General features: G+C 38.8%; 1 protein-coding gene across 3 annotated transcripts in view; it reads left to right on the top strand.

The window, feature by feature from the left end:
- LOC126176189 (uncharacterized) overlaps nucleotides 1-26,258 on the top strand; it is an 81,936-nt gene extending 55,678 nt beyond the window's left edge. The window contains exons 2-4 of one of the 3 annotated variants that reach the window (XM_049923331.1): nucleotides 1,848-1,968; nucleotides 25,216-25,653; nucleotides 25,735-26,258. In XM_049923331.1, the coding sequence (XP_049779288.1) occupies nucleotides 1,857-1,968; nucleotides 25,216-25,653; nucleotides 25,735-25,943 (759 nt within the window). In that variant the 5' untranslated portion in view covers nucleotides 1,848-1,856 and the 3' untranslated portion in view covers nucleotides 25,944-26,258. Of the gene's footprint in view, nucleotides 1-1,847; nucleotides 1,969-25,215 lie in introns of all 3 variants that reach the window. The other 2 variants (XM_049923330.1, XM_049923332.1) reach the window with 2 other exon arrangements.
- Nucleotides 26,259-26,579: the final 321 nt, after the last annotated feature.

The following is a 26,579-nucleotide window of genomic DNA, read 5'->3' as shown; positions in this document are numbered from 1 at the left end:
CGATTCAATAATCAACATAGATGTTGAATTGATGCCTGTTGCTTGTGTTTTTGTGTAGTTTCAGTACTTCTTGCTAAGTTTTTAGGCTGTCAGAGTGGATGTTTTGCCTGTTTTTATATTGTTAGTTATGAATCAGCCACATGTGTCTGAAATGCAATTTTAAACACTTTTATTTCATGACAGGTTAACTAACTGAGAAGAATTTTTTTCCAATACTTTCACTAATCTTTTAGCATACCGGTACTGAAAGGAAGGATTTTATAAATTTTAGCCTCATTTAGCCAACAAAAAATTAATATAGTCACTAATAATTTCAATCTAGAGTGCCCTAAAGCCAAACAACCTATTAATCTGTTAGATAATCCCACAAATGAATAGGGAATTAAAGTATGCAAAATAAGCTACTAACACTCTGGTTTACAGAAGATATGTAAGTGCAAAATATGTCAAACTTGATTAGTTTATCAACATGGTGACTACATTTTAGCTTGCTATCCACTTAGAATACAAGTTATATTAAACATCGTGTTTCATTTAGTGCGTGATCAACAATGGTGATTTGTGATACCAGAACATTATTTATGCTTTTCTGAAATTGTTTAGTAAAAGTCTTTCTAAGATTAAAATACTGTTTGCTTTGAATCACTCTAGGACTGCCTATCTATCACTTGGGTTATGGTGTGGTTTTGTTGGACATTGCTGCATGTTTGGAACAGAAGCAAATGCAGTAATGGTCTTTTTGGAATTTCATATTATGTGTTTCCCTATTCAGAATTACTTTCACTCCTGTAGTGCAAAGTGATCCTCTGTTTTGCAGTGTGAAGGAAAGTCTAATGCAAGAGAGATGTTATTAATGGTGAAACATTTCAATTTCATAAACAGGGACATTACTGTGGAAAATAATCAAACATTAGAGATCAGAAAATAATCAGACATTAGAGATCAGAACTGAGTTTCCTTGATTAATACTCTCTGACAGAAAAACAACATTACACATTACAGGGTCTATGGATGAAGACTCTCCAGATAAATCTGAAATATTTAATTTGTGCTCTCTGCAGCTTTTGATTAAATAAAAAATATCCATTGACAGCCTTCATGCCTTCATAACTATGAAACTATGAGACCTACAATTATGACAATTATCTAAAACTCTGATGTACAAACATTTGTTCTGGTCTGGCCTCAGTGGCCAGTGACAGCGGTGATGTGGGCATGAGTCGTGCTTGTGTGAATATATGTTTGTGAATGTTTCCTATTTTTGAAGAAAGCCTTTTGGCTGAAAGCTCAGTTGTATATCAGTCATTTTGTTGTGCCTGTCTGCTTCTCAGCATCTCCTCTGTATGGTGTGTTGCAATCTATCCTTTTCATAGTATTGTTTTTCAACACAAAATTCACTATCTGTAGTTTATACATATTTGGTGATATTTTGGATTCAAAATATAACTAAATTATCCACCACTGAACTTAAAACTTTTTACACTATCCAGAGGTGGTTACAGGGGGTTGGGGGTGGGGCTATGGATCTGCAGCCACTCCCATCCCTCGGAACTACACATATTTCTTCTTAATAAAAAATACCTACAAAATAGCTTTCAGACTTAACAGGCTCAAAATTTTCTCACTATTATAGTTGGTAATTTAATAGCGTAGAAAAACACTTTTGTTTATTTTAGGGAATAGTTATTCAAAAATTATACCAAGTTTCTATGAGCTCGGTCCCCACACTCTGGCCATAATCCTGAATTTGACTCAGATACTAACCAATTTCAACACTTTAATTTTACACTTTAATATTCCCATATGCCAAGAGTTCTGTCTAAGCAAATTGCAATGATCATTTGCAGGGGTAGAAAATGCTTTTTGAAGCATGGATACTTTTCCTACTTGCTATGACACTTCCTGATGCCATCCTGGGAATCACGACATCTCAGCAGAGTTTATCAGCAGTAAGTGCTTCATCAAAAGGTAAAATATTTCAGTGGTTGTAAACTAGTTATGGATTTCAGAAATGGTACATTTAGTTGCGTACAATATGTTTATAAAGTATGGTATGTTTAACAACAATATGGATAGGATAGATTGCTAGTCACCATATAAATGGGCCAATGTGTCACAGAGAGGTACAGTGAAAAACACTGCTACAGTATTATATCTCTTGGACAAAGTCATTCTTCTGCAGTAGAAAACACATACACAAGCACATATCAGACACACATGGTTACCGTCTCAGGGCCCTGAGACATTGGCCATGTGTGTGTGAGTTGTGCTTGTGTGAATGTTTGTGTGTTTTCTACCACAGAAGATGGGCTTTGTGTGAAAGCTTTAATATTGTAGCAGTCTTTGTAGTTTCACCTCTCTGTAACTCAACAACTCCTCTGTATGGTGAGAAGCAATCTATCCTTTCCATCTTGGACTGTCAATTGTTTGTTATGGTACATTTAAATGTATAATATACAAAATATTACATCCTTTAAAAATAAGTTTGTCATCTCCATAGGCCTACATCTACATCTTCGTTTTCACCCATACTAGGGAAACAATTGTGAAGTGCATGACAGAGATTACCTCCCATTGCACCAAATATAAGCTTTTCTTCCTGTTCCATTTCCATATGGAGTGCAGGAAAAATGACTGCTTAAATACCTTCATGATAATTTCTGGACTTATATTCCCAGATCCCTTGCTTAATATTAGCTCTTGAAATTGTGTAATCAGGCGTCCATAGGTAGTTGTCATCAGTCTCAAACATATGTCATTTTAGGCTTTTCAGCATTTCTTTGATGCTCTCCTGTGACAATTCAAGCTACCATTCTTTGTATATGATCAATGTCTCTTTTAACCCTGTCTTGTATAAATGCACTTAAACAAAATTCTAGGATGGGTTGTGTGAGTGTTTTGTGAGCCATTTCTTTTTAGAATCATTGCATTTTCCCAGAATCCTAGTAATGAACTCAAGTCTGCCATCTGCTTCACCTAAGACTGAGCCTTTGTGATCTTCCTATTTCACATCCCAACATATTGCTTATCCCAAGTATTTGTATGAGAGAACAGATTGCAGTTTTGATTCATTGATATTACAGTTGCAGTATAGCCACTCCATTTTTGCTTTCTGTGAAGCGCAAAACTTTACATTTTTGAACATTTAAAACAGCTAATAAAGCTTTGCATCACATTAAAATCTTATCAAGAACTGATCAGATTTCATTTTCAAATGACAGAGCACAGCAGTCAGTCATCCTTTTCTTTCAGGTTTTATTAGACAAATCTAGATTTAGGCTAGTGCCTAGTCATTATTAATGCACTATTTCACGGTATCAATGCATGTCCTAGTACAAGACTGATGTATTAGGACATGCATTGATACCATAAAATAGGACATTGATAATGGCTAGCCGAAATCTAGATTTGCCTATTAAAACCTGAAAGAAAAAGATGACTGATTACTGTGCTCTACCAATTGAGAGTCATATCACAGTTGTTGAGTACACCCACATTCCTAATGGAAGGTAATTTGATGATCAGATAATTGTGCAGCTTTGTTCAAATACTCTGATAGAATCTGACAGAATGTGAACTATAAAAGAAGATGATGAAAACTGTACATTTTGTAGTAAGTTCTTAAAATTAGCAGATATTTAGGGAAAGCAAGTGAACAATTTCACGGTCAAGGATTAGGTACCAATTTTGAAAATTCGCCAACAAAGAAACTATCTTACAATGATGGGCACCTATACAACAATGCTTTTCCACACTTCCGTCATTTATTTATTTATTTGGAATTCCTGTATCTCAATTACATTAGTGAATGTGAAAAGTATGTCACATGAAGAAATAGAGGCACAAAAGTAATCACCTTGGAAACACACATGAACTTAATGAAATTAAGAGGTGCATACAAAACCTTCAAAGAGGCTTTTCATGAAATGTAGTATTGGTGTAAATGATACACTTCCATGGCACTGTCACTCAGAAGCTTCCATTCATTATATTATTTAGGGTAATCTAACATATGATTCACTCATTGGCCACAAACAAAATCTTTAGATGCTGCTTGTGAGTTAGCATTCCTCTGAGTTGTGTGAAAGATAGATCTACAGATCTAGTTAATTATGTAATTCACAGCTGCTCCAAATCTCCCCTCCCCTCCCTCTCCACCATTTATGAACCATAGACTATGCTGTAATGGGATGACTTGAGTGTTTTTACAATACAGATGGTCCTATCTTAGATGCAACTACATCAGAATGTATCTGCAGGAAGTCCAGCATAACATATGGTTCTTGTTGTGGGGTAGCAGCCTTTTTATTAGCTGCAGGAACAACAATTTAGATAATTACTGGTATGGCCTTGTAACATTATCCAACATGGCCACACATTCTTAGTAATGTGGCACAGTTGAAAGCAAGAGGAAACTTCAGGGATTACATTTCTCAAGTATGTCTGCTGCATGGTTCAATGGTTACAGTATGCTCCTGGATAAAACTGCAACTTGTAAACGAGAGATGAGAATTGCAAATAAATCAAGAGAAAATTATGGTGGTATTAAGAGAAACAAGAAATTTTCACAGCATACTCATCATAAAGACATGGTAGAAGGGTTAACATTTGCTCAATAAGAATGTTAAACTAAACATCCTGGTTTATTTCCTTGATAATCTGAATGAGTGGGGTCAAGTTATGGTGTGAAAAACATCCAAGAAACATCAGAGAACCATCTCCAGCTTGTCATGTTGGAGTGAGTGTTTTGACTGGAGAACTATGTTCGAAGGAGCGTGTTGATTGAGAAACTTTATTCATAGTGTGGTCATGGACATGATAGCTCCTCGCTGCCATCCTGTCACATCTCCATATCAACCCACCTTACTGTGCTGATTCTCCACAACTGAATAAATTTCACAACATTTGACTACAATGATTTGTGGGCCACCTGGTACAAGTGCTACACCATTTACAACAGGTCAAGATGGCAAGTGTGTTCTCTGAAGGGAATGACCATGGACCTATGGCAAAGAGGAGTTGCATGCGTTACTCCTACATTTCAATAGTATCGACCCAAGTACTACAATGAAGAAAGAGAGTAACATGCAGCTGCTTTTCCTGGATGTATCAATAATCAAATGTGTGAAGGAACTTTGCTCTATAACGTGAACAAAATGTCAACAACAACAGATTAGCACTTACGTAAGAAATTAACCCATCAACCAGAGATTCAGTACTTACAGATGACTTTCAAGGAAAATGTTAATCTAAATGTAAGAACACTGTGACCAAAATGATTTACAGGACTGATGAAGAACAACAGATGCCTATGGGAAAGTTTTCCTCCTCTTTACAAACAAAATTACTGATCCATTTGGAACATGGCAAAGCAGGGACTGAAACTGAAATCATTAGGAAAATAGATGAATTTGATAGATATGTAAAAGATGTATATCATTCATTTGTTATAACTGATGTGTATAACATCCCATGTAATTGTCACTAAGCGTATACTGGAAACAAGGAAGAAAGACTCACACCCATTTAGATAAACACAAGAGAAACTCTTGATGCGGGCAAACTGATAAATCAGCCACAGTGGAACATGCTTTACTGTGTAGAGGCCAAGAAATAAAATTTGATCAGTTTGACGTTTAGCCACTGTCATCCATGCTTGTATAGAGAGGCAATAAAAATTTGTAACCACAATAATAATTTTTCAGAACGTTAGGAAGTTTCTCCTCTTTAATATTATTAAAATACACACACATACACACAAGCAAGCACAACTCATGTACACATGACACTAACTCCAGCATCTTGGGCCAGAATGCAACATCATGTGGGATGCAAGCAGCAATCTGGAGGGGGTGGGCAAGGGGAAGGTGGGGAGGGAGACAAATACTGTCTGGTGGAGTGTGTGGGGGCTGGACTGCCAACAGACACAATGTCAGGATGTTGTTCAGCAGGGAGGTGGGGAAAAAAGGAATGTATCTAGAAAGTTGTTAATAAATGTCTGGTGTTTGGTTTATACTCCAATCAATTCTGCATGGAAGTTGTTATGTACCTATAACTAAATTCTAATAGTGGTGATCTAATGAAGAGAATACAACATGAATTTGGAGCATTCTCTCAACAATGACTCCAACTACTCTCACTGTAAACAATGGCTGCAAGCAGCAGCAAACATTGCTGCCCACGACAAATGGAGGAAATCCATCAGGAGAACAATCAAAGCACCTCAGGTAACCCCCAGAAGCAATACAAGGTAGGATTCTCAACATATAAAAGTGCTCCCATTCTAGTGAACAAGGCAACAGCTATGGTTTATGCAAGGCAAAAGCATTTTTGAACAGCACAGAATCAGAAACAATGTGGAAAGGTCTCATTGCACATCAGCTCACTTAAACAAAATTCAAATTGTCCAGGCTGAAGAGGTGTTGAAAACTCAGCACTACGTAAGATTGAAAGAATGTCAAATCCAGAATTTGATAGTGTTACCTGAGCTACAGTACATCTTCAAAATTTACTGTGGGAAGAGCAGTTAGGGGTCAGGTCTCCCAAACAGTTTTTGACTGACGTTAAGATCCTGGCCGGAACAGAATTGCTATCTGAAAATCCTATTCGCATGTTGTGGCTTAAATGGCTACCAACTAACATTCAGACAGCTTTGTCAGCAAACACAGAGATGTCTTCAAGCATTTTAACAGATAAAGCTGATGGCATTGCAAATAAACTGCTAAACAATGTTTCCAGTGCAGCAGTAAATGATGACATAGCCAGCAGACCCGGAGCCCTCATGACCAAGATGCACCAGCATACTGGACCCAGAATGGACTAAGCTACAGAAGTAGACACAGCAGCACAGGTTCAGCTGGATACCAGCACATATGAAATGAGCTTACAATTAGCAGCTCTAAAACACTCTCAAGAAGCAGCATCAGGAGCATGCTGCAGGTGGCATGGAAAACCTTCACCACAGAAACTGAATGACAGTGGTGCTGGTATCATTATCAATTCAGAGTGAAGGAAAAAATATGTGTGATACAATGCTAGCACCCAAATGCTACATACAGCCACTAATGGACACCAATGACCATCATCAGCACCAAAGTAAGCATCTCTCCTCTCGTGGCTATTGTGTCAGTTTGAATGGAGACATTTGCTCATGTACACACCTCCGGAAAGTAACCGGTTGCACCATGCATGAAGAGGTCTGTAATGACCACTCACCAATGCCCAAGCCATTACGGTTGATGACACAGCTACTGCAGATACTAAACAACTCATGGAGTTAGTTTCATGCAAGCAGAAGAGGGTGACTTACACCAATATGAACGACAACTCATCAGGAACCACATTCTTGGGGGACATGGAGTCAGACCTCATTGCATTGCCTCAAAATAGTTTTAAGGCAACAAAAGGTGGCTGCTGCCACTAGTGGAGGTGGCTTCACTGCATGGGTACCTTTGTTTCCATGGCATTTTATAAGACTTCCCAGAACTAACATAGCCATCAGTGTTCAAGAGGACATGCAAGCACAACAGGGAGTCATCCAAATCACCAGTGGCAGCAAAATCTTGCCAACTTGCACCAAAATGTTTTAGCAACTAAAGATGACATAAATCATCAAAGATGGACTAGTATGTGGCACCTTCAGACAGTCAGTGGGCCTTGCTGCCCAATAATGTATTCTTAAAAAAATCTGTCAATGGGCACAATCCTGCAAGAGCTGTCACCAGAGTAAAATTGGCAGGCACATCTCAGCAACATAAGGTACCACTGAAACACCCATGGCTTGTTTCATGCACTTGTATGTGGGCCTGGTATGGCTGATACCAATCTCAGGCAAACACAGGGACATATTGACTGTCTTAGCATCAACCAGAGGCCATTCCCATCATGGACGTCTCAGCCAAAACATTCGCCAGAGCCCTTATCATGATCTGGGTTTCGAGATTTGTAGTGCCTCAAATCATAACAACCAATTGTGGGAGATAATTTGAGTCTTGGTTGTTCCACAAACTCATACATCAAAGTGACTGCAGCCAACTCAAAACCATCAGCTGTCATTCTGCAAATAGTGAGATGTTCGACAGGTTCCACAGAAACATCAAAGTGGTCCTAGTGTGCAACAACAGCCAGTGGACGGATCACTACCACTAGCACTGTTAGGACTAAGGACAGCAGTAAAAGAGAAACTGTACTGCTGCACACCACAGGTAGTGTACAGGCAACAATTACAACTTCCTGCCAAGATTGTCTCCACTAAGTCACAGCAGCCTCACTCTGGAGCCCATGACATAATTCAATCAACTGCTGTAAAAAGGATGGCACAATTACATCCCACTGAGCTGCAGAATCATGGGGACAAAAAAAGTCCTTGTACACAAAGAGCTACAGTCAACACCATGAGTCTGGCTGAGAGGTGATAGACTGTGAACTCTATCCACCACACATGGGGTTCTACAAGGTTCTCCAGAGTGGTGTAAATACCTTCAAAATAGAGTAAAATGGTGGAAAAGAGCCTGTGTCAATTGAACAAATCAAACTGACACACACAGAAGAGCAGAAGAGGCAGCCACAGACCAAATACCAAAGTCTCAGTGCTGACTCATCCAAGCACTGAGAGGCTACATCCCTACCAACCTCAAATGTCCTCTGACCCAAAGAATAGGGTGAAGTTTTGTTCATTCCACAGACTTGGTGGGGGCAGCCAACACCATTGCGCCATTGTCGCTACACCCAACTGTTGTCACATGTACCAAGTATTAATAATAAATGTCTGCTGTTCACTTTATCCTACAATCAATTCTGTGCAGAAGTTATTATGTACCTTTAACTATTAGCTTGTAGCATAAGTTTGGAGTGTTTTTGTTTTTCATGTTGATATTTCAGCTGCTATGGTTTTATTTATTGATTGTCTATTTGTAGTTCACTGTTGCTGTTTGAGTTTACACATTATCATTTTGTGCTTTTCGTGATAGTGAGTGGGAGCTGTGGATGCTAGAAAATGGAGTGCCAAGTAGAGAAATTGGAAAATCTCCAATATATTCTTCTGTTTGAGATCAACAGAGGGATTATAGCAGCAGTGGGAGCAAGAAACATTTGTGCCATGTATGGGTATAACGCCATTGGAGAAAGCACGGCAAGAAAATGGTTTTCTCATTTTGAGGAGGATCGTTTTGACATTAGTGGCTCTCCATGTCCAGGAACACCTTTGTGGTTTGAAGGAGGTCATTTAAATGCATCAGTCCACAATGATCCACTTGACAACTGGAAAATGTGATGAACCATGATCATTCCACCATCATGCAACATTAGCAAGCAAGGAGGAATGTTCAAAAATTGAGTGTATGGGTCTAAGGCAAAGTCACAAAAATCAGGAGGTGGCTTGGCCATATGTGCATCATTGCTTGCTCAACATCAGTTGCCTCATGAACAACATGATCATTCCTACATCATATTGTTACCAGTGACAGGAAACGGTGTCTTTATGCTAACATAAGAAAAAGAAAGGAATGGCTGAGCACAAACAAAGCACCAACTCCTTGTACAAAGACCTGCACACATTCACAAAAGATACTGTTATGCATCTGATGGAATAGCGACAATGTAGTGTACTACAAATTGCTTCCCCGAGGAGTAACCATCACTGTTGACATTTATTGTCAACAACTAAGACATCTTGCAGCTGCAATCCAAGAACTATGACAACGAAAACTGGATGAAGTGATGCTGCTCCTTGATAACATCTACCCAATTCTGTTAGATTGACAAAAAACACTGTAATTGGGTTTGGAATTCATTACACACCCACATTATTTACCTGATCTTGCACCCTTTACTGCTATCTGTCAAACAACCTTCAAGAAACTTCCTTTCAAGATGAAAATTCATTCTGAACATGGCTCAACAAGTTCTTTTCCTCAACACTACTTGATATCTACAACTGAAGAATCAAAAAGTTACCCCAGCATTGGCAGTCTTTTGTAAAAGGTGAAGGAAATATATTACTGATGATTAAAATCTCTTTTATGTGTCTCTGTTGCATTTATAAAACTTACAGAAAAATGTAACAACTTATGCACAAATGCAATAGATTCCAATAACTCTCACTGTAATATCAAGATCTCTTGAAATTTGTATCATGGGCAACTGCACTCAATAACTTACACATCCAATCACAGGCTACTGCAATGTTGTCCCGCAAGGCCTTTCTCAAGACAGTGTACAGCACCTGGAACTGGTTCTGAATGCCTTTGTTCATTATACCTGTGATGTTTGACCCTTTGACCATCACATGCATAGATGCTTTGGCTGCATGCAAAAAAAGTGCACAGATTCCCATAAGCACTGTATTCCACTGTCTTATCAAAATATACTGTCCTTCATATCTCTCCTCACCTTAATGTTCTTGTCTGAACAACTTAGCAGAAGCACCCATTGCCACCAGAGCATAATCCTTCCTGTCTTACTCCATCATTCAGCCACTTTCTTGAAATCCTTCTCCCAAGGGAACTGCCCTGTCTGACATGTCAAAACTTACCCTGAAATATTTTATATAAGAAGAGTACACAAAAAGAAACATAATGGCAAAAATTTTACTGCTGAGACCCATTGCAATTACTTTTAGAAAAATGTTGAAATTTGCACCAGGCAGCTGGAGAAACGTATACCTCTGCTGTACCTGTAGCAGATAGTGCATGTGCAACATGGCAGGCACATATCCTTTGGTGATGGCACATCTTTAAACTGATTAAATAGCACAATGTGACTGTAATTCGTTAAGTGAATTTTCTCTGACACAGCTGTTCACAGTTACTATTGTTGTTGTTGTTGTTGTCTTGAGTCCAAAGACTGGTTTGCTGCAGCTCTCTGTGCTACTCTATCCTGTGCAAGCCTCTTCATATCCCAGTACCTACTGCAACCTACATCCTTCTGAAGCTGCTTAGTGTATTCCTCTTGGTCTCCCTCTGTGATTTTTACCCTCCACGCTGCCCTCAAATACTAAATTGGTGATCCCTTGATGCCTCAGATTATGTCCTACTAACTGTTCCCTTCTTCTAGTCAAGTTATGCCAGAAATTTCTCTTCTTGCCAATTCTATTCAATATCTCCTCATTAGTTATGTGATCTACCCATCTAATCTTCAGCATTCTTCTGTAGCACCACATTTCAAAAGTTTCTATTCTCATGTTGTCTAAACTATTTATTGTCCATGTTACACTTCCATACATGGCTACACTCCATACAAATACTTTCAGAAAAGACTTCCTGACACTTAAATCTATATTCCATGTTGACAAATTTCTCTTCTTCAGAAACGCTTTCCTTCCCATTATCAGTCTACATTTTATATCCTATCTACTTTGACCATCATAAGTTATTTTGCTCCCCGGATAGAAAAACTCCTTTACTACTTTAAGTGTCTCATTTCCTAATCTAATTCCCTCAGCATCACCCGACTTAATTCAACTACATTCCATTATCCTCGTTTTGCTTTTGTTGATGTTCATCTTATATCCTCCTTTTAAGACACTGTCCATTCCGTTCAACTGCTCTTCCAAGTCCTTTGCTGTCTCTGACAGAATTACAATGTCATTGGCAAACATCAAGGTTTTTATTTCTTCTCCCTGGATTTTAATTCCTACTCCAAATTTTTCCTTTGTTTCCTTTACTGCTTGCTTAATATACAGATTGAATAACATCGTGGATAGGCTACAATCCTGTCTCACTCCCTTTCCAACCATGCTTCCCTTTCATGCCCCTCAACTCTTATAATTGCCATCTGGTTTCTGTACAAATTGTAAATAGCCTTTCTCTCCCTGTATTTTACCCCTGCCACCTTTAGAATTTGAAAGAGAGTATTCCAGTCAACATTGTCAAAAGCTTTCTCTAATTCTACAAATGCTATAAATGCAGGTTTGCCTTTCCTTAACCTACTGTCTATGAGAAGTCGTAGAGTCAGTATTGCCTCCCGTGTTCCTACATTTCTCCAGAGTCAAAAATGATCTTCCTCAAGGTCAGCTTATACAGTTACTATTTGCTTAAATTTGCAACTCATTTAATATACATACCAGTAATTGATATCCAACCCCACTATATTTCCTGATAAATAGAGTAAAACAACCCTTGAAACTTAAACCATATAGTTATATAGCAGCTGTTGAACATTTTAAAGGCATTTGAGTAGACAATTTTAAAAAATACAGGACAAATTGTTCAAATCAAGTGGTGCCAGGACCACAACCCGGAGGCCACAAGTTTAACAAATTACACCCTTTATGACAAAGCTGTAATACAATTAATAAACAGTCCACATTCACATGTATGTAAGAATTAATTTTCAAATCCAAGTATCTCTTTTCTTACAAATGGGTGCAACAACCCCAGTGCAAAGATGACGCCAACAGCGATCACCCCCAGGCAAATAACATTGAAAACACTACCCATCTGGCTATCTACAACAGAATAAACAGAACATTAGCACCCAGACAATTATAAAACACTTACACCATCCATACCATTGTGAGTTAACTTATTTAAAAAAGAAAGAAATTTCAAATCATAATACATTTTCAATAACACCAGAAGACACCTGGAAGATCAGTTAAATCAATGAATGTTTCATGTTTATGACTATGCAACAGAAATCAAATTTACACAGTACCACATACTGCAGATTACATTTAGGTAACAGTAATTCACTTGAGAACTGCAAAGGCCCACTAAGCTTAAACACTGGAAACAGTTAAATCAATTCATGTTTCGTATTTATAATTGTACAACAGAAATCAAATTTACACAGTAGCACAAACTAAAGATTAGATTTAGATAGCAGGTATACACTTAACAACTACAAAGGCCCACCATATTTAAACATTTAGAGCTTAAAATTTAAAAACAATTGAAAACCTTAAAACATCCAAATTAACACCATTAGCAATCACTTAATATGACTATTCAGACAGGGGCCACCAAAACATTCCCGGTGCCAATAAGCCTGATACTTGCACTCTGTCAGTATGTAAGGACAGGTGGTCACCGTGATCAATCATGTCGTGAAATCCAACTCAAATGACTCCACCAATCTCTCTCTACACCCATTTTGAAGCCAAGGTGAAATATACAGTGCTATAACCTCCACAGAACAGCACCTTTTCTACAGCAAAGCAGCAAGGCCATCCCCAATTAGGCAGACTCTGATGTTTGCTTCTGTACAAATGCACGGACACCAGACAGAGCTGAACCAATGGCCGTGGTCACTTGTCATTACAAAAGGTAATCTGCAACAGGTTCAAGTAACTTCACTAGCACTGCTAATCATATATCCCATTCCACATAGCATGTCCACAGCATGTATCAAAAATGATTCAAAAGGCTCTGAGCACTATGGGGCTTAACTTCTGAGGTCATCAGTCCCCTAGAACTTAGAACTACTTAAACCTAGCTAACCTAAGGACATCACACACATCTGCACCCAAGGCAGGATTTGAACCTGCGACCATAGCAGTTGCGTGGTCCCAGACTGTAGCGCCCAGAACCGCTCGGCCACCCCGGCCAGCACAGCATGTATCGCCACACAAAAGTTCTCTGCCAGAAAAACCACCTTCGTGCTCAGTTGGTGGTCTGGGTACATACACTGTGTTAAGACAATATATGAGTGCTCTTCAAACCTCTGTGGCACCACATGCCCCTCTCAGTGAGGCACATCTTGCACGTAAGGAAGTTATTGCTGCCATCTACCACATATCACCTCAGTAATAATAGCAGTTGCTTTTGCAGTATTAGTAAATGTTAACAATAGACATAAAATGAATTAATTTTCTTTGTGATTTCTTCATATATGCTTGCTAATAGCATCTGTCTTTGTGTAAGTCCCAGAGTCTCTCAGTAATGTGGAATGCAATTAGTGTTTTCAACCTGGCAAAATGAAATATGAAGAACATGGTACATAAATGAAACCACATGCTTCTCCTGAATAGGTATTACTGCAATGAAATTCAGAGTTGATGTAAAGACAACGCTTCTTGTTAACCTATAAATGCTGCATATAAAGCCAATCAGTCAGGTTTTGTGCAAACTGTACTTTGTCGTTTCGAGCAAAAAAAGACGGAGTAGGTTGTGGAGTCGATGAATGCTATGACACATTCCTTTATATCTGTCCTCAGGAATATCAAGGCAAATCAGGACCAAAGGTAAAAAAGAGGACTCTTTACACACAAATTTCTTGTAATTGGCATAGAAAAATCTTGAAAAATGGGAGACAATGATTTTCAATGTTACACCGAAAATGTCTTCTTACCATTTGCAAAAAATAATTCACTGCTTTCATGGGACTCTTGGCATGGACATACTGACAGCTCTGTCTTTAGGAGGAGCATGATAAAGAGACCGTTAATATAATTCAGATTCCAGCCAGAACTAATAGTGTGATTCAACCTCTCAAGACAACAAATTTTCGATAGTCTAAAGCATTTGTCAGAAAATTGTCAGGCAATATAATTTCCATTAGCTCTTTGTCATTTTAGGTTTGTCTGTGGAACAGTATTGTTAAACTTCAGTCATTTCCATGCTGTCAGATGATTGGTATACAGCACAATATGCAGAACAGTAGCCATGACGATTTCTCCATGTCTTATTCCATTCCAGTTCTGTGTAAATAAAATTAGTAATTACTGTGAAGTGCCTGAATGCATTAATTTTGCTTTCACCTGGTGTGCCTGGTGTAAGGAAAATGTTTGTTTTCATCATCCAATAGGCACTTCGCATAAACAAGAAACTGTTTCATTGTTAGCAAAATATGCATTATTCTAACATTATCATAAGAACTGTCCTTCTGGAATTGTTATAAAATATTCAGTGCCAACAAATTAAAGTCCTGAAACTCCCTGGCAGATTAAAACTGTGTGCTGGACCGAGACTCGAACTAGGGACCTTTGCCTTTTGCAGGGAAGTGCTCTACCGACTGAGCTACCCAAGCACAACTCACACCCTGTCCTCACAGCTTTAATTCCACTGTGAGGGCAGGGCATGAGTTGTGCTTGGGTAGCTCAGTCGGTAGAGCACTTGCCCGCGAAAGGCAAAGATCCTGAGTTCGAGTCTCGGTCCAGCACACAGTTTTAATCTGGCGGATGGATATGTGTGTCTGTGCAAGTGTATACCTGTCCCTTTTTCCCCCCAAGGTAAGTCTTTCCACTGCCGGGATTGGAATGACTCCTTACCCTCTCCCTAAAAACCCTACATCCTTTCGTCTTTCCCTCTCCTTCCTCTTTCTTGATGAAGCAACCATGGGTTGCGAAAGTTTGAAATTTGTGTGTGTGTTTGTGTTTGTTATTGTCTCTATCAATGTACCAACACTTTCGTTTGGTAAGTTACAGAATCTTTGTTTTTAGATATATAAACCAACTATAATGATTACCATTGTCCCTGCACACAGCCATTACCCTTGTACATCCTTCTTCTGAACCAGACCTTTCTCATTTCCCAGTGTTCTTAACTGGTGGAGGCTCCTTAAATTCCATTTCTCCAGAACTCACTGAATCAGAAAATGTATATTTTGTACACCTATAAGCTCTTTTTATATCTGCCACTATCATTATTGTTATTGTCATTATTATTATTACTATTATCACTATTAGTGACAGTATCAGTAGTTGCAGTAGTAGGAGTAGTAGTAATAGTAGTAGTAGTAGTAGTACAAGTACTGCCAGTATTAATTTCATTAGTTCATAGTTAGTATTATTTACTCACATTGTCACTCTAGACACTCAAATCATTTTACTACTATTTGTCATACAGAATTTGTCATTTTTAGGTAACTATGATGCAAAAAAGGCACTGTTTATGTGTGAAACCCTGTTCCAATGTAAATCAGTGCCTGATGGCCCTAATGAGATCAGGTTAAATAAATAAATAAAAATTAAATTGACTATAAGAACACCAGTCAGTACAAACTATTTAAAGGAGGCCTTAAAATACGCATGAGACATTCCAGGAACAGTTTAAGACCCCCAAACTTCTACTGCACAAACAATGCTGTGACATGCAGTGATGCATGTATCAATCATATTATTGTCATGGAGATGATTATATAATCATACTAGCAAAAGGAGAGTTTGCAGATCATGATCTGTTGCTCCTCACACTTTGTGTTAATAAGTTACTATTTGGTTTCACTGGACTTACTGTGCTGTCGGTAAGAGGACAAAAGGAAGGAACTCTCATTGATGATTCAAAATTAATTTTAAAAAATTCAGTTGGAAAGCCAGTAGATGAAAGTGTCTTTGACAGTTTTTTTAATAGTGTGAATGGCTGTTCACTGTTAATTAAAATTAGCTCTTCAGTTATGCCAAAAAGTAAAATGCATGGGTGAAGTTAGGAAAAAACCATGCTCCTACTATATAGCATACATAAAAATTCAAGCATACAAGACACTAAACAGTGGGAGACTTATTATAATTCATATCAGAAATGTAAAAAATCTGATAAATCTATGCTTCTCTAGATAAAAAAAAAGAAAAACCTGTCTGAAAAAATTCATAGAAGCAGCTTCCAACAAGTACAAGGCAGCATGGGAAGTCACAGAATGCATGAAATCTGCTAGTGACACTAGAGAAAAATTGTTTGACCCTAGGGCATTAAATGAGTACTTTGTAAAGTCAGTCAAAGATATAGCACACAAGGATCAGGCCCATCTACAGAGGACTTGCTTAGTGCTCCACTAACAGTTATATAATCTCTTCTACTGGATTACAGTTACTGCCCCTGAAATTTTAAAAATGGTGTCCAAAATCCCAAGTTATGGACTGTTAGTGGTTGTCCAGTTATGGTATAAAAAACAATAAACCTAATTTCTGGATGAGTGGCTTTTATTTAAAAGAAAAACAATAGTGACTGGGGTCTTTCCTAATCAGCTAAAAATCTCAAAAGTTATCGTAATATTAAAAAAATGGTGATAAACAACTGCCACAAGGCCCCTGTCCACTCTCAATTGTGCCAGTGTTTTCAAAGATGTTTGAGTCATTAATTTATAGCCAATTAAGTAACAGTTTTGAGCACTACATCATTTTGTGTGAGAATCAGTTTGACTTCTGAAAGGGTAGAAATACTACAACAGCTGCTATAGAAATTGTCAGTCAAGTACTAAATTGCTCAAAAGTAAGAACTTGATGTCACTTGATTAGTGTAAAGTAAACAAAGCACTGATTGCACTCCATCTGATATTGTGTTAACACAACTGGAGTTCTGCAGTGTAAGTAATCTCACAATGGTAGTATTTGCTCCCTGTTTTGATAACAGAAAACAGTTTGTCTCAATCAGAAATAGATGTTCCCCATCATTTTATAGTAACACTGGAGTTTCACAGTGTTCTATCCTTGAATCATTCTTCCTCAGTACTGCAATTAATGATGTGCCCCATAATGTAGCTCAGTGTGTTATATGCTATGCTGATGACATGATGTTTCTTACCACACACTGGGACATTGAAACTCTGAATCAGATAACAAGGGAATCATTAGATTCCACACTGAAATGGTTTACTGCTAAAAAACTCCTCTAGAGTGAGATAAAACTCAACACCTCCTTTTGAGGTTATCAAAGAATTCTGAAACTAAAAATGTTAAAACTCTTAGCTTAGGTGTCCACATTGATCCAAAATTCCATTGAGAGGATCATATCAATGACACTTGTAAAAGGTACCCCAGGTAACTTACCTCCTGTGCAAATAAAGAAATATGGTGAACAGTCATAACTATATAGACTACCATAGTCAGTGTCAAGATGATTAAAATTCTTCTGGATTTGTACCAAGTCACTGTACAAAATATTTAGAATACAAACTATAAAACTAATGTTTCAGCCATATTACAACAGCCTTCCTCAGGGCAAGACTGGTTTTACTGGAAGAAAGGTGCCCTTAATTTACTGCAAACTATTGGTGTCACTACATTATTTTGACAAGACTTTATTGAACCTGGAATATAACAGTCCAGTCATGATGAGAGGGAGAAATTAGCAAAAAGATCTATTCAATTTATCGATGATTGATACTGATCTGCAAAGCAATGCTTGGCTTCTTGTGGTATGTTTTCTTCTTGGGTGTGCACACATATGTACTGACAGTTCCTCTATAGCTGTTTACTTAGGCTTTAACATCTGTGCGAGGCAAGGGTTGTGTCCTGTAACCAGTTGTGGCTCATCAGATTAGGATAACAGGCAGCTAGGACCCTAAAAGTTTTTAGCCATCTTCTCTGTTAATGTTGTCACGCTGCTTAATACTTTCAGTTTCCTCTCATATTTTGTGTTGCTATAATCACGATTCTTTTGCCAGTACATGGGCTTCCTCAAATATGTTAAGTTGTCCACAATCATGGCGGTGTTCTCTACTGCTGATTTATGGTGCTTTTCTAATTGCATGTAGAGTTCATGTTTCACTCTTTGTGTGCTGACAGGTCTCTCATTCTCTGCTATGTAGGCAGCTCCTCACTCACAATATAGCTCCCATGCTCCTGCTGTATTAAGGTTGATTACTGCATCATTGGAGGAACCTATCATGTTGAGGATCCTGTGGATGTTGCGGAAAATTTGTTTGAAACCTCATGGGATAGGCATTGCCTAACTGTTCTCTAATGCCCTTCAAACATGGTAAATGCTCTAATGGAAGCTTCTCATCCTTGCCTTCTTCTCTTACTTGATTCCAGTTGGCCTTGGCTGTCTTTCTTATAATGTCATTATCATCCCCTTGGTGTCAAATGTATGGTGTAGCTCCCAGACTTCATCTTTGATACAAGTGCTGTTCAATAAAGAATAATCATAGTTTTTTACAGTCATAATTTCTCATGCTAAAATTTAATCTTATAATACTGTGTTAGCTTAATGTGCAACACACATGCCATAGTAGTTTCATTGTTGGGACTCCTGGCTGCCACCTGTGATAGGCAGGCAAGGTCACACATGTTCAGTATTGCCTACCACTGCAATGGAGGTAACATGTGAGGAACAATATGCAACTTTAAAATTCTGCTTTCATCTCAAAAAATCTTCAGCTGAGGCCTATACAGTGTTACAGGAGGACTGTGGAGAGTCTGTTCTTCCCTACAGCACAGCTTGAAGGGGTTTAAAATATTTAAAGAGGGGAGACAATCAATTTCAAAGGCAGGTAGACCTGGTGCTTCAGTTACTGCTGTCACGGAAGGAAACATCAACACTGCTGCTGTCATTGTGAGAGGATTGATGGATTACTTTAGGATCACTTTCTGAAATACTGAACATTTCATTGGGTGCCACCCAATTGTTGGTGACAGAAAAATTACAAATGACACGTGTTTGTGTGCGATGGGTTCCAAGACTGTTGATCCCTGAACAAAAGGACATTCATGTGCAGGACTGCAGGCAGTTAAAGTTGATGTTAGAGGAAGATCCGGAGTTTCTCTCAAATGTAGTCACTGCTGATGAAACTTGGCTACATCATTTTAATCCTGAGACCAGACAGTAAAGCTCAGTGTGGAAATCTCCTTCATCACCAACCCCCAAAAAAGCAAAAGTGGTTGCTTCTGTTGGGAAATTTATGGTCATCATGGAATGGTTTATCAGCATGTTGTACTTACACACACATTGGTAACTGGACAATTCTACAGGGATGTCCTGAAAACAATGCAAATCCATATCAGGTGCAAAAGACCCAGTTCCATGAAGCAGGCTGGATGCTGCACCATGATAATACGTGGCCACATATTGCCAATGTTATTGCTGAATATCTTGCAAAAATCAACATGAAATGCATCCCTCACCCTCCCTATAGTCCGGTTTTAGCCCCATGTGACTTTTTTCTATTCCTATAAAGAAACACGTTTGTGGGAGGCATTATCAATCATCAGAAGCAGTGGTGAAGACTGCTGAGGCGATTTGAAAGGACATCTCAAAAAACGGTTTCCAGGATGTACTTGAAGACTGACAGAAATGCTGGGACAAGAGTATTGCATTCATGGGAGACTCCTTTGAGAAGGACCATCAAAGTTAGTATCATTCTTTATTGAACAGCCCTCGTATTCTTTCACGTAGATGTAGTGGCAATGGGCTCCTTGGTCTACTCAGTTGCTGCCAACATTTTCAGGGAAGCTTTTGAGCATAACATCCTAGCTTCTGCACCATTACTCCCCCCTTATTGGCTACAGTATGTAGACAACACATTCATTATCTGACTACACAGAGAATTGGAGGTGGGAAGCTTCCTTCAGCATTTAAACTGCCAACATAAGAATATACAGTTCACACACAAAACTGAAAACACTGGCATGTTACCATTTTTTGATGTGGAGGTAGGTAGAACCACTGATAGAAGACTGGGACACAAAGTGTACCAGAACCCAATCCACAGAAATGGGTACCAGCATGTGGAGAGCCACCATCACCCAGCCCAGAAGCATTCTGTTTTGCATGTGCTGATGGCCTGTGTCTGTTGGATACGTGATTCTAATAATATCAAAGAAGAATTGTGGGAGTTACACTATACCTTTCATGCCAGTAGGTATGATAACAACATTATAAGAAGGCAGCCAATGCCATGCAGAATCAAATAAGAGAAGAAGGCCATGAAGAAAAGCTTGATAGTGCGCTTACCATATGTGAAGGGCATTAGAACAGTAAGGTAACATCCACCCCCAAAGAGGTTCCAAACTGACTTTCCACAGCAACCACAGGATCCACGATAGTTTCCACCAAGGATACAATGAACTATCTTGATACTGCAGAAGTATGTGAGCTACATTGTGAGTGTGAAGCTGCCTACATAGGTGAGACTAGTCAGCACATGAGTAGTGGGACACGAATGCTACTTGCAATTAGAAAAACACCATAAATCAGTGACAGCAGAACACCACCATGATTTTAGATAGCCTGTCATGTTCCAGGAAGCCTGTGTACTGGCAAAATAATCAAGGATGTGGCAACAGAAAATACAAGAGGGGACTGAAATTATTAAGCAGTCTGACAACATTATAAGAGAGGCTACAAACTTTCAGGGCTCCTGCTACCCCCATCTAATGGGCCACAAGCAGTCATGGGGCAGAAGTGTCACTGAGTCTGGATGTGAAAAGCCTAAACAAACAGATATAGAGGAACTGTCAGTGTATATCTGTGCACACCAGGAAGAAAACATGCCCATCAGAAGTGGGGTGCTGCTTTGCAGGCTGGAATCAGTCATCTATAAACCAGATAGTCCATGAGTAGCATCCAGGCTACCCTCTCCTTCTAATCATGAATGACCTATTATATTCCAGGTCCAACAAAGTTCAGGAAAAATGACATATTGACTCTGATGGTTTGTAATAAGCAGGGCACCTTTCCTACAGTAAAAATATACATGAAATGTATTCACAGTCGTGAATATGGACAACTATCAGCTGTATAATGTAATTACAACAGGAAAATTTGTGCCAGACTGGGACTTGAACCCAGGTTTTGCTCTTATTGTGAGCAATCACTTTATGATTAGGCTATCCAAGCATGACTCATGGACAGACCCAAACTTCCATATGTCATCAACCAGGTGTTAACAACCTGTACTTCTACATTCATACGAATATTCCCACACAGGGGAGACATTGTAACTGAAAGTCACTTGCCTGGTGTTAGTGGACAAATACAATGTTGCAGTGCCATGCATGCATGGCAAGGAATTTTGCGTCATATTTCTGAACAAAACAGGCACTGCAATATTGTACTTATCTGCCAGCACCAGACAAGCAACTTTCAATTAAAATGTCTCACCTGTTCATGAATGTACTAGTACAGGTTGTTGACACATGGTTGACAACATACAGGAGTTTGGGTCTGGCGTGAGTCATGCCCGTATAGCATATAACCTAATGGTAAGGTGGCTGCTTGCAATAAGCGGGAAATCTGAGTTCGAATCCCAGTCCATCACAAGTTTTCATTGCCATCACTCTGTTATGTAGCTAATGGTTGTCCACATTTACAAATATGAATACATTTCATATACTTTATAATGATTGTAGTCTCACAGTGCCTGTTCTTTCAGACACACATGCATGTCTGAAGGAGTTTTGCATCATACTTCTGAACCCACTGCAATGTTGTATCCAGTAAAAACAGTTGCGTCCTAAGGAAGGCCATTGTAATATAGCCAAAATGTTGGTTTTATAGTTTGTATTTCAAGTATTTTGTACAGTGGCATGGTAGAACACCCTGAAGAATTTTAATCATCATGGTGAATACTATATATTTTCATGTGATTTACGAGGTGCATTCAAGTTCTAAGGCCTCCGATTTTTTTCCTAATTAACTACTCACTCGAAATCAATGAAACTGGCGTTACTTCTCGACCTAATCGCCTTGCAGACGTACACATTTTTCACAATGCTGACGCCATGATTCCATGGCAGCGGCAAAGGCTTCTTTAGGAGTCTGTTTTGACCACTAGAAAATCGCTGAGACAATAGCAGCATAGCTGGTGAATGTGCGGCCACGGAGAGTGTCTTTCATTGTTGGAAAAAGCCAAAAGTCACTAGGAGCCAGGTCAGGTGAGTAGGGAGCATGAAGAATCACTTCAAAGTTGTTATCACGAAGAAACTGTTGCGTAACATTAGCTCGATGTGCGGGTGTGTTGTCTTGGTGAAACAGCACACACGCAGCCCTTCCCGGACGTTTTTGTTGCAGTGCAGGAAGGAATTTGTTCTTCAAAACATTTTCGTAGGATGCACCTGTGACCGTAGTGCTCTTTGGAATGCAATGGGTAAGGATTACGCCCTCGCTGTCCCAGAACATGGACACCATCATTTTTTCAGCACTGGCGGTTACCTAAAATTTTTTTGGTGGCGGTGAATCTGTGTGCTTCCATTGAACTGACTGGCACTTTGTTTCTGGATTGAAAAATGGCATCCACGTCTCATCCATTGTCACAACCGACAAAAAGAAAGTCCCATTCATGCTGTTGTTGCGCGTCAACATTGCTTGGCAACATGCCACACGGGCAGCCATGTGGTCATCCGTCAGCATTTGTGGCACCCACCTGGATGACACTTTTCGCATTTTCAGGTCGTCATGCAGGATTGTGTGCACAGAACTCACAGAAATGCCAACTCTGGAGGCAATCTGTTCAACAGTCATTCGGCGATCCCCCAAAACAATTCTCTCCACTTTCTCGATCATGTCGTCAGACCGGCTTGTGCGAGCCAAAGGTTGTTTCGGTTTGTTGTCACACAATGTTCTGCCTTCATTAAACTGTCGCACCCATGAACACACTTTCAGCACATCCATAACTCCATCACCACATGTCTCCTTCAACTGTCGATGAATTTCAATTGGTTTTATACCACGCAAATTCAGAAAACGAATGATTGCACGCTGTTCAAGTAAGGAAAACGTCGCCATTTTAAGTATTTAAAACAGTTCTCATTCTCGCTGCTGGCGGTAAAATTCCATCTGCTGTACAGTGCTGCCATCTCTGGGACATATTGACAATGAACGCGGCCTCATTTTAAAACAATGCGCATGTTTCTATCTCTTTCCAGTCCGGAGAAAAAGAATCGGAGGCCTTAGAGCTTGAATGCACGTCGTACTTTGGACTCTTCCAGTAACATATTTCTTATGACATGCTCGTGTAAGGACATTCTTCTCACATCACCAGCATTAAAATAATAATAATAATAATAATTGACCCCATGGAGGCCCAGGAAAAGAATAGGCCTCCGGTATGTTCTGCCAGTCGTAAAAGGTGATGAAAAGAACAAACCACTAATAGGGCTAACCCCCCTTTTAGTGTGATTAGATGGTTCAGGACAGAACTAATGAAGCCTCGGACAAGCGCTGTCATGGTCGGGGACGACGCTTGGACCCTATGCCCGTCCACACTGGTGACGGCACTGCTAGCCACACGGAAAATTATTTAAATCAAAATGGAGGTGTTTTGCAGGATATGCTTCCTGCAACAACTCTAGAAGGAAAACAAAGACAGAGGATGAGATGGTCAGATGAAGTTAAATGACACCTCATGTTCTGTTATAGCAGGGGGGTTAGCAGTTTTAGCCAGTCTTTATAGACTGGAAAAGTAACAGGAGTAAAAAATAGGACTAAAACTTCTTGTGAAACTGCTGTGAGAGGCTTGTCCAAAAATTACCACAAGTAACCTATGATGCAGATATATTAGAATTCTTGGGGAAAAAAGCACCAGATCTGAAAAGTTTGTGGATATTTAGGAATGGATTATGAGCCAACTGTATAAAATATTATACCATAGATATGGATAACTGCCATAAGAAGTACAAAAGGTGAGAAATTAGTGAACTGAAAACAGGAGATACCCATGTTACTATTCAGTCAAGAGGCAGAAGCATTTGGCTGTGGCATGGAACATTCAAGTGAATAGTTCTTCAGTCATTGCAAAAACTGTATCTTTTAGGAATGGTTAAAGGTGGCAAATAAGCAGTATGTAAATCCTTCAGTATCTATAATTGTAAAATATCAAAGCAGAAACATGGAATGAATGTTAACACTGTCAGCTGCATCAAGACTGGTGTCCAGTTGTTAACTCTATATGAAAAGTTATTTTGCAAAGATTAAAGTACAAAGTGTTTAGCTCATTCTGTTGACTGATGAGTGATAATGGTATCAGCAATATAAGCTACTTCAATTAAAATAACTTTATGCTTGATTTTTTAGCAACTTGAGTGATGGGGCTGGGCATTAGCCAATCTCTCTCTCTCTCACTCTCTGTTTCTCATACACACCATTGATGATCGCATGAGCACTCTGCTCACCAAACCCAGATGTAAGTCAATTACACATAGTTACTTTAATCAAAGTCTGGTGATGATTTCATTGAATTCTATATTATTTCATAATCTATACAATTGAAGGCCATAAGAAGACAAGAATAACCAGTCCTCATAGTTAATAGCACCAGTACAGTGTTCGCTGTTTTATATGAAAATAGTCTCATATTGAAATGGCCCTGCATAATAAAATAATTTCTACTAGAACTGGTTGAATGTTGTTCTTCAAATCAGTACAGCTATTGATTGCTCTCCCATTTTTATGCACAAGGTTATATCTCAATTTTATTCTTCCTAGATACTCCTTTCACACTATCATCCCATTACAGTAAATATTCTTACATTAACTATAAAGTCACTGTGAAAATTGTTTTATTTACAGTTTCAAATACTGTAAAAACTGTTTTTAAGATACATTTTTTTTCCTTTCTATTTAGATGGAAGAACAGCACGAAAACCAAGAGAGAATTGTAGGTCAGCAATTGAATCAGCAATGGATTTGATTAGCAAGCGGAACATACAACAACCTAATTTTAATGGAAGCTTTCTAGATCTTGCTGGTTATGCTCTTCATCAGCCACTCCGTTCAGCACCATTTGATATGTATGTGACTGAAATGCGCATAAAAATGCCAGCTCAAGCAGTTTGGTTTGAGGTTGAACATTGCCACTGGGAGCCTCATAAACGTACACTAGAAACTCGTTTAGGTTTTTCAGAGCTCAGTGTTACAGGTGCAGTGAAATTATATGAGGGAGATTTCATAAAAAACACACCACATCCATTGCCAACTGATGTCTGTAATGTAACGATGCGCATGAAACGAGCTGGACTGCAGATTTCTGCTCAGCCACGTGTATTGTCCAGTAGCAACAGAGGTATTGCAGATATAGCTATGGACAGTCAGTTTTTGCAACCTGAATTTGTGAGTGTATATGTTTATGGCTGTCATCCTCCAGGCCGAGAGCACCGTGAGGAGACAGTTATAGGAGAAAAGCAAAATTCAGCAAAAAACCGTGCTACTGAAGATACAACACAGGAAATGGAACAAGTGTTTCTAAAAGGCATTCAGTCACTTCTCAAGACTTATCTTGGAAAGCAGCTTCAGCAGACTTTGAAGAACATTGTTATGAGAAATATGGGCTACACTGTTTCATATGGAAGGTAGTGATGTAGGTTCACAGTTATTAAATGTTATCATACCTACATATTTTAACTATAAATACATCCAGTATCAGTGATTTACTTTTTTTAATGTGTGCTGTGGGAATGACTTGCATACATAAGCAGTTTGATAAATTTTCAGATTTAATTTTGATTATATGTTTAGATCTTTGAAAATTACAGTATCTACTTAAGTCATACCACTATGTCTCTAAGAACTTGGTCATAACCAGTCAGTGCTTTCTGCTAAAGTGAAAAAACAATGTATTGAAACATGTGAACAGTAGTTTCAGATTTTCCACATGTATCACAGCTAATGACTTTGTCTCAAGCATAATAAAGACCAGTTTAGATGAAGTAGCTGTTGGTGTTTTTTGATAGCAAGCAGTATTAGTTTATTTTTAAGAATGTTGTTTCACTTTTACAGTATCATTTGTGTCATAAATCCAAAACTCAGTAGTATCAGCTCATTCTTATTTGTAAAAGTTTTCCTTTCTAAGCCAATATTTTAATCTGAAGAAAAGTCCCTATTATCTGCTGAGTCTGTTTTATCATGAGAGAATTTGTACTTTCACTCTCTGTTTGAGTGTTGAGTTATCTTCCAGGGCAATGTGCTAAAAGAAATACACTTTTATTCTTC

This window comes from Schistocerca cancellata, chromosome 3, assembly GCF_023864275.1.
Source record: "Schistocerca cancellata isolate TAMUIC-IGC-003103 chromosome 3, iqSchCanc2.1, whole genome shotgun sequence".
Classification (NCBI taxonomy): domain Eukaryota; kingdom Metazoa; phylum Arthropoda; class Insecta; order Orthoptera; family Acrididae; genus Schistocerca; species Schistocerca cancellata.
The sequence above is the reverse complement of the archived record's forward strand: the minus strand, read 5'-3'. Positions and strand labels throughout refer to the sequence as shown.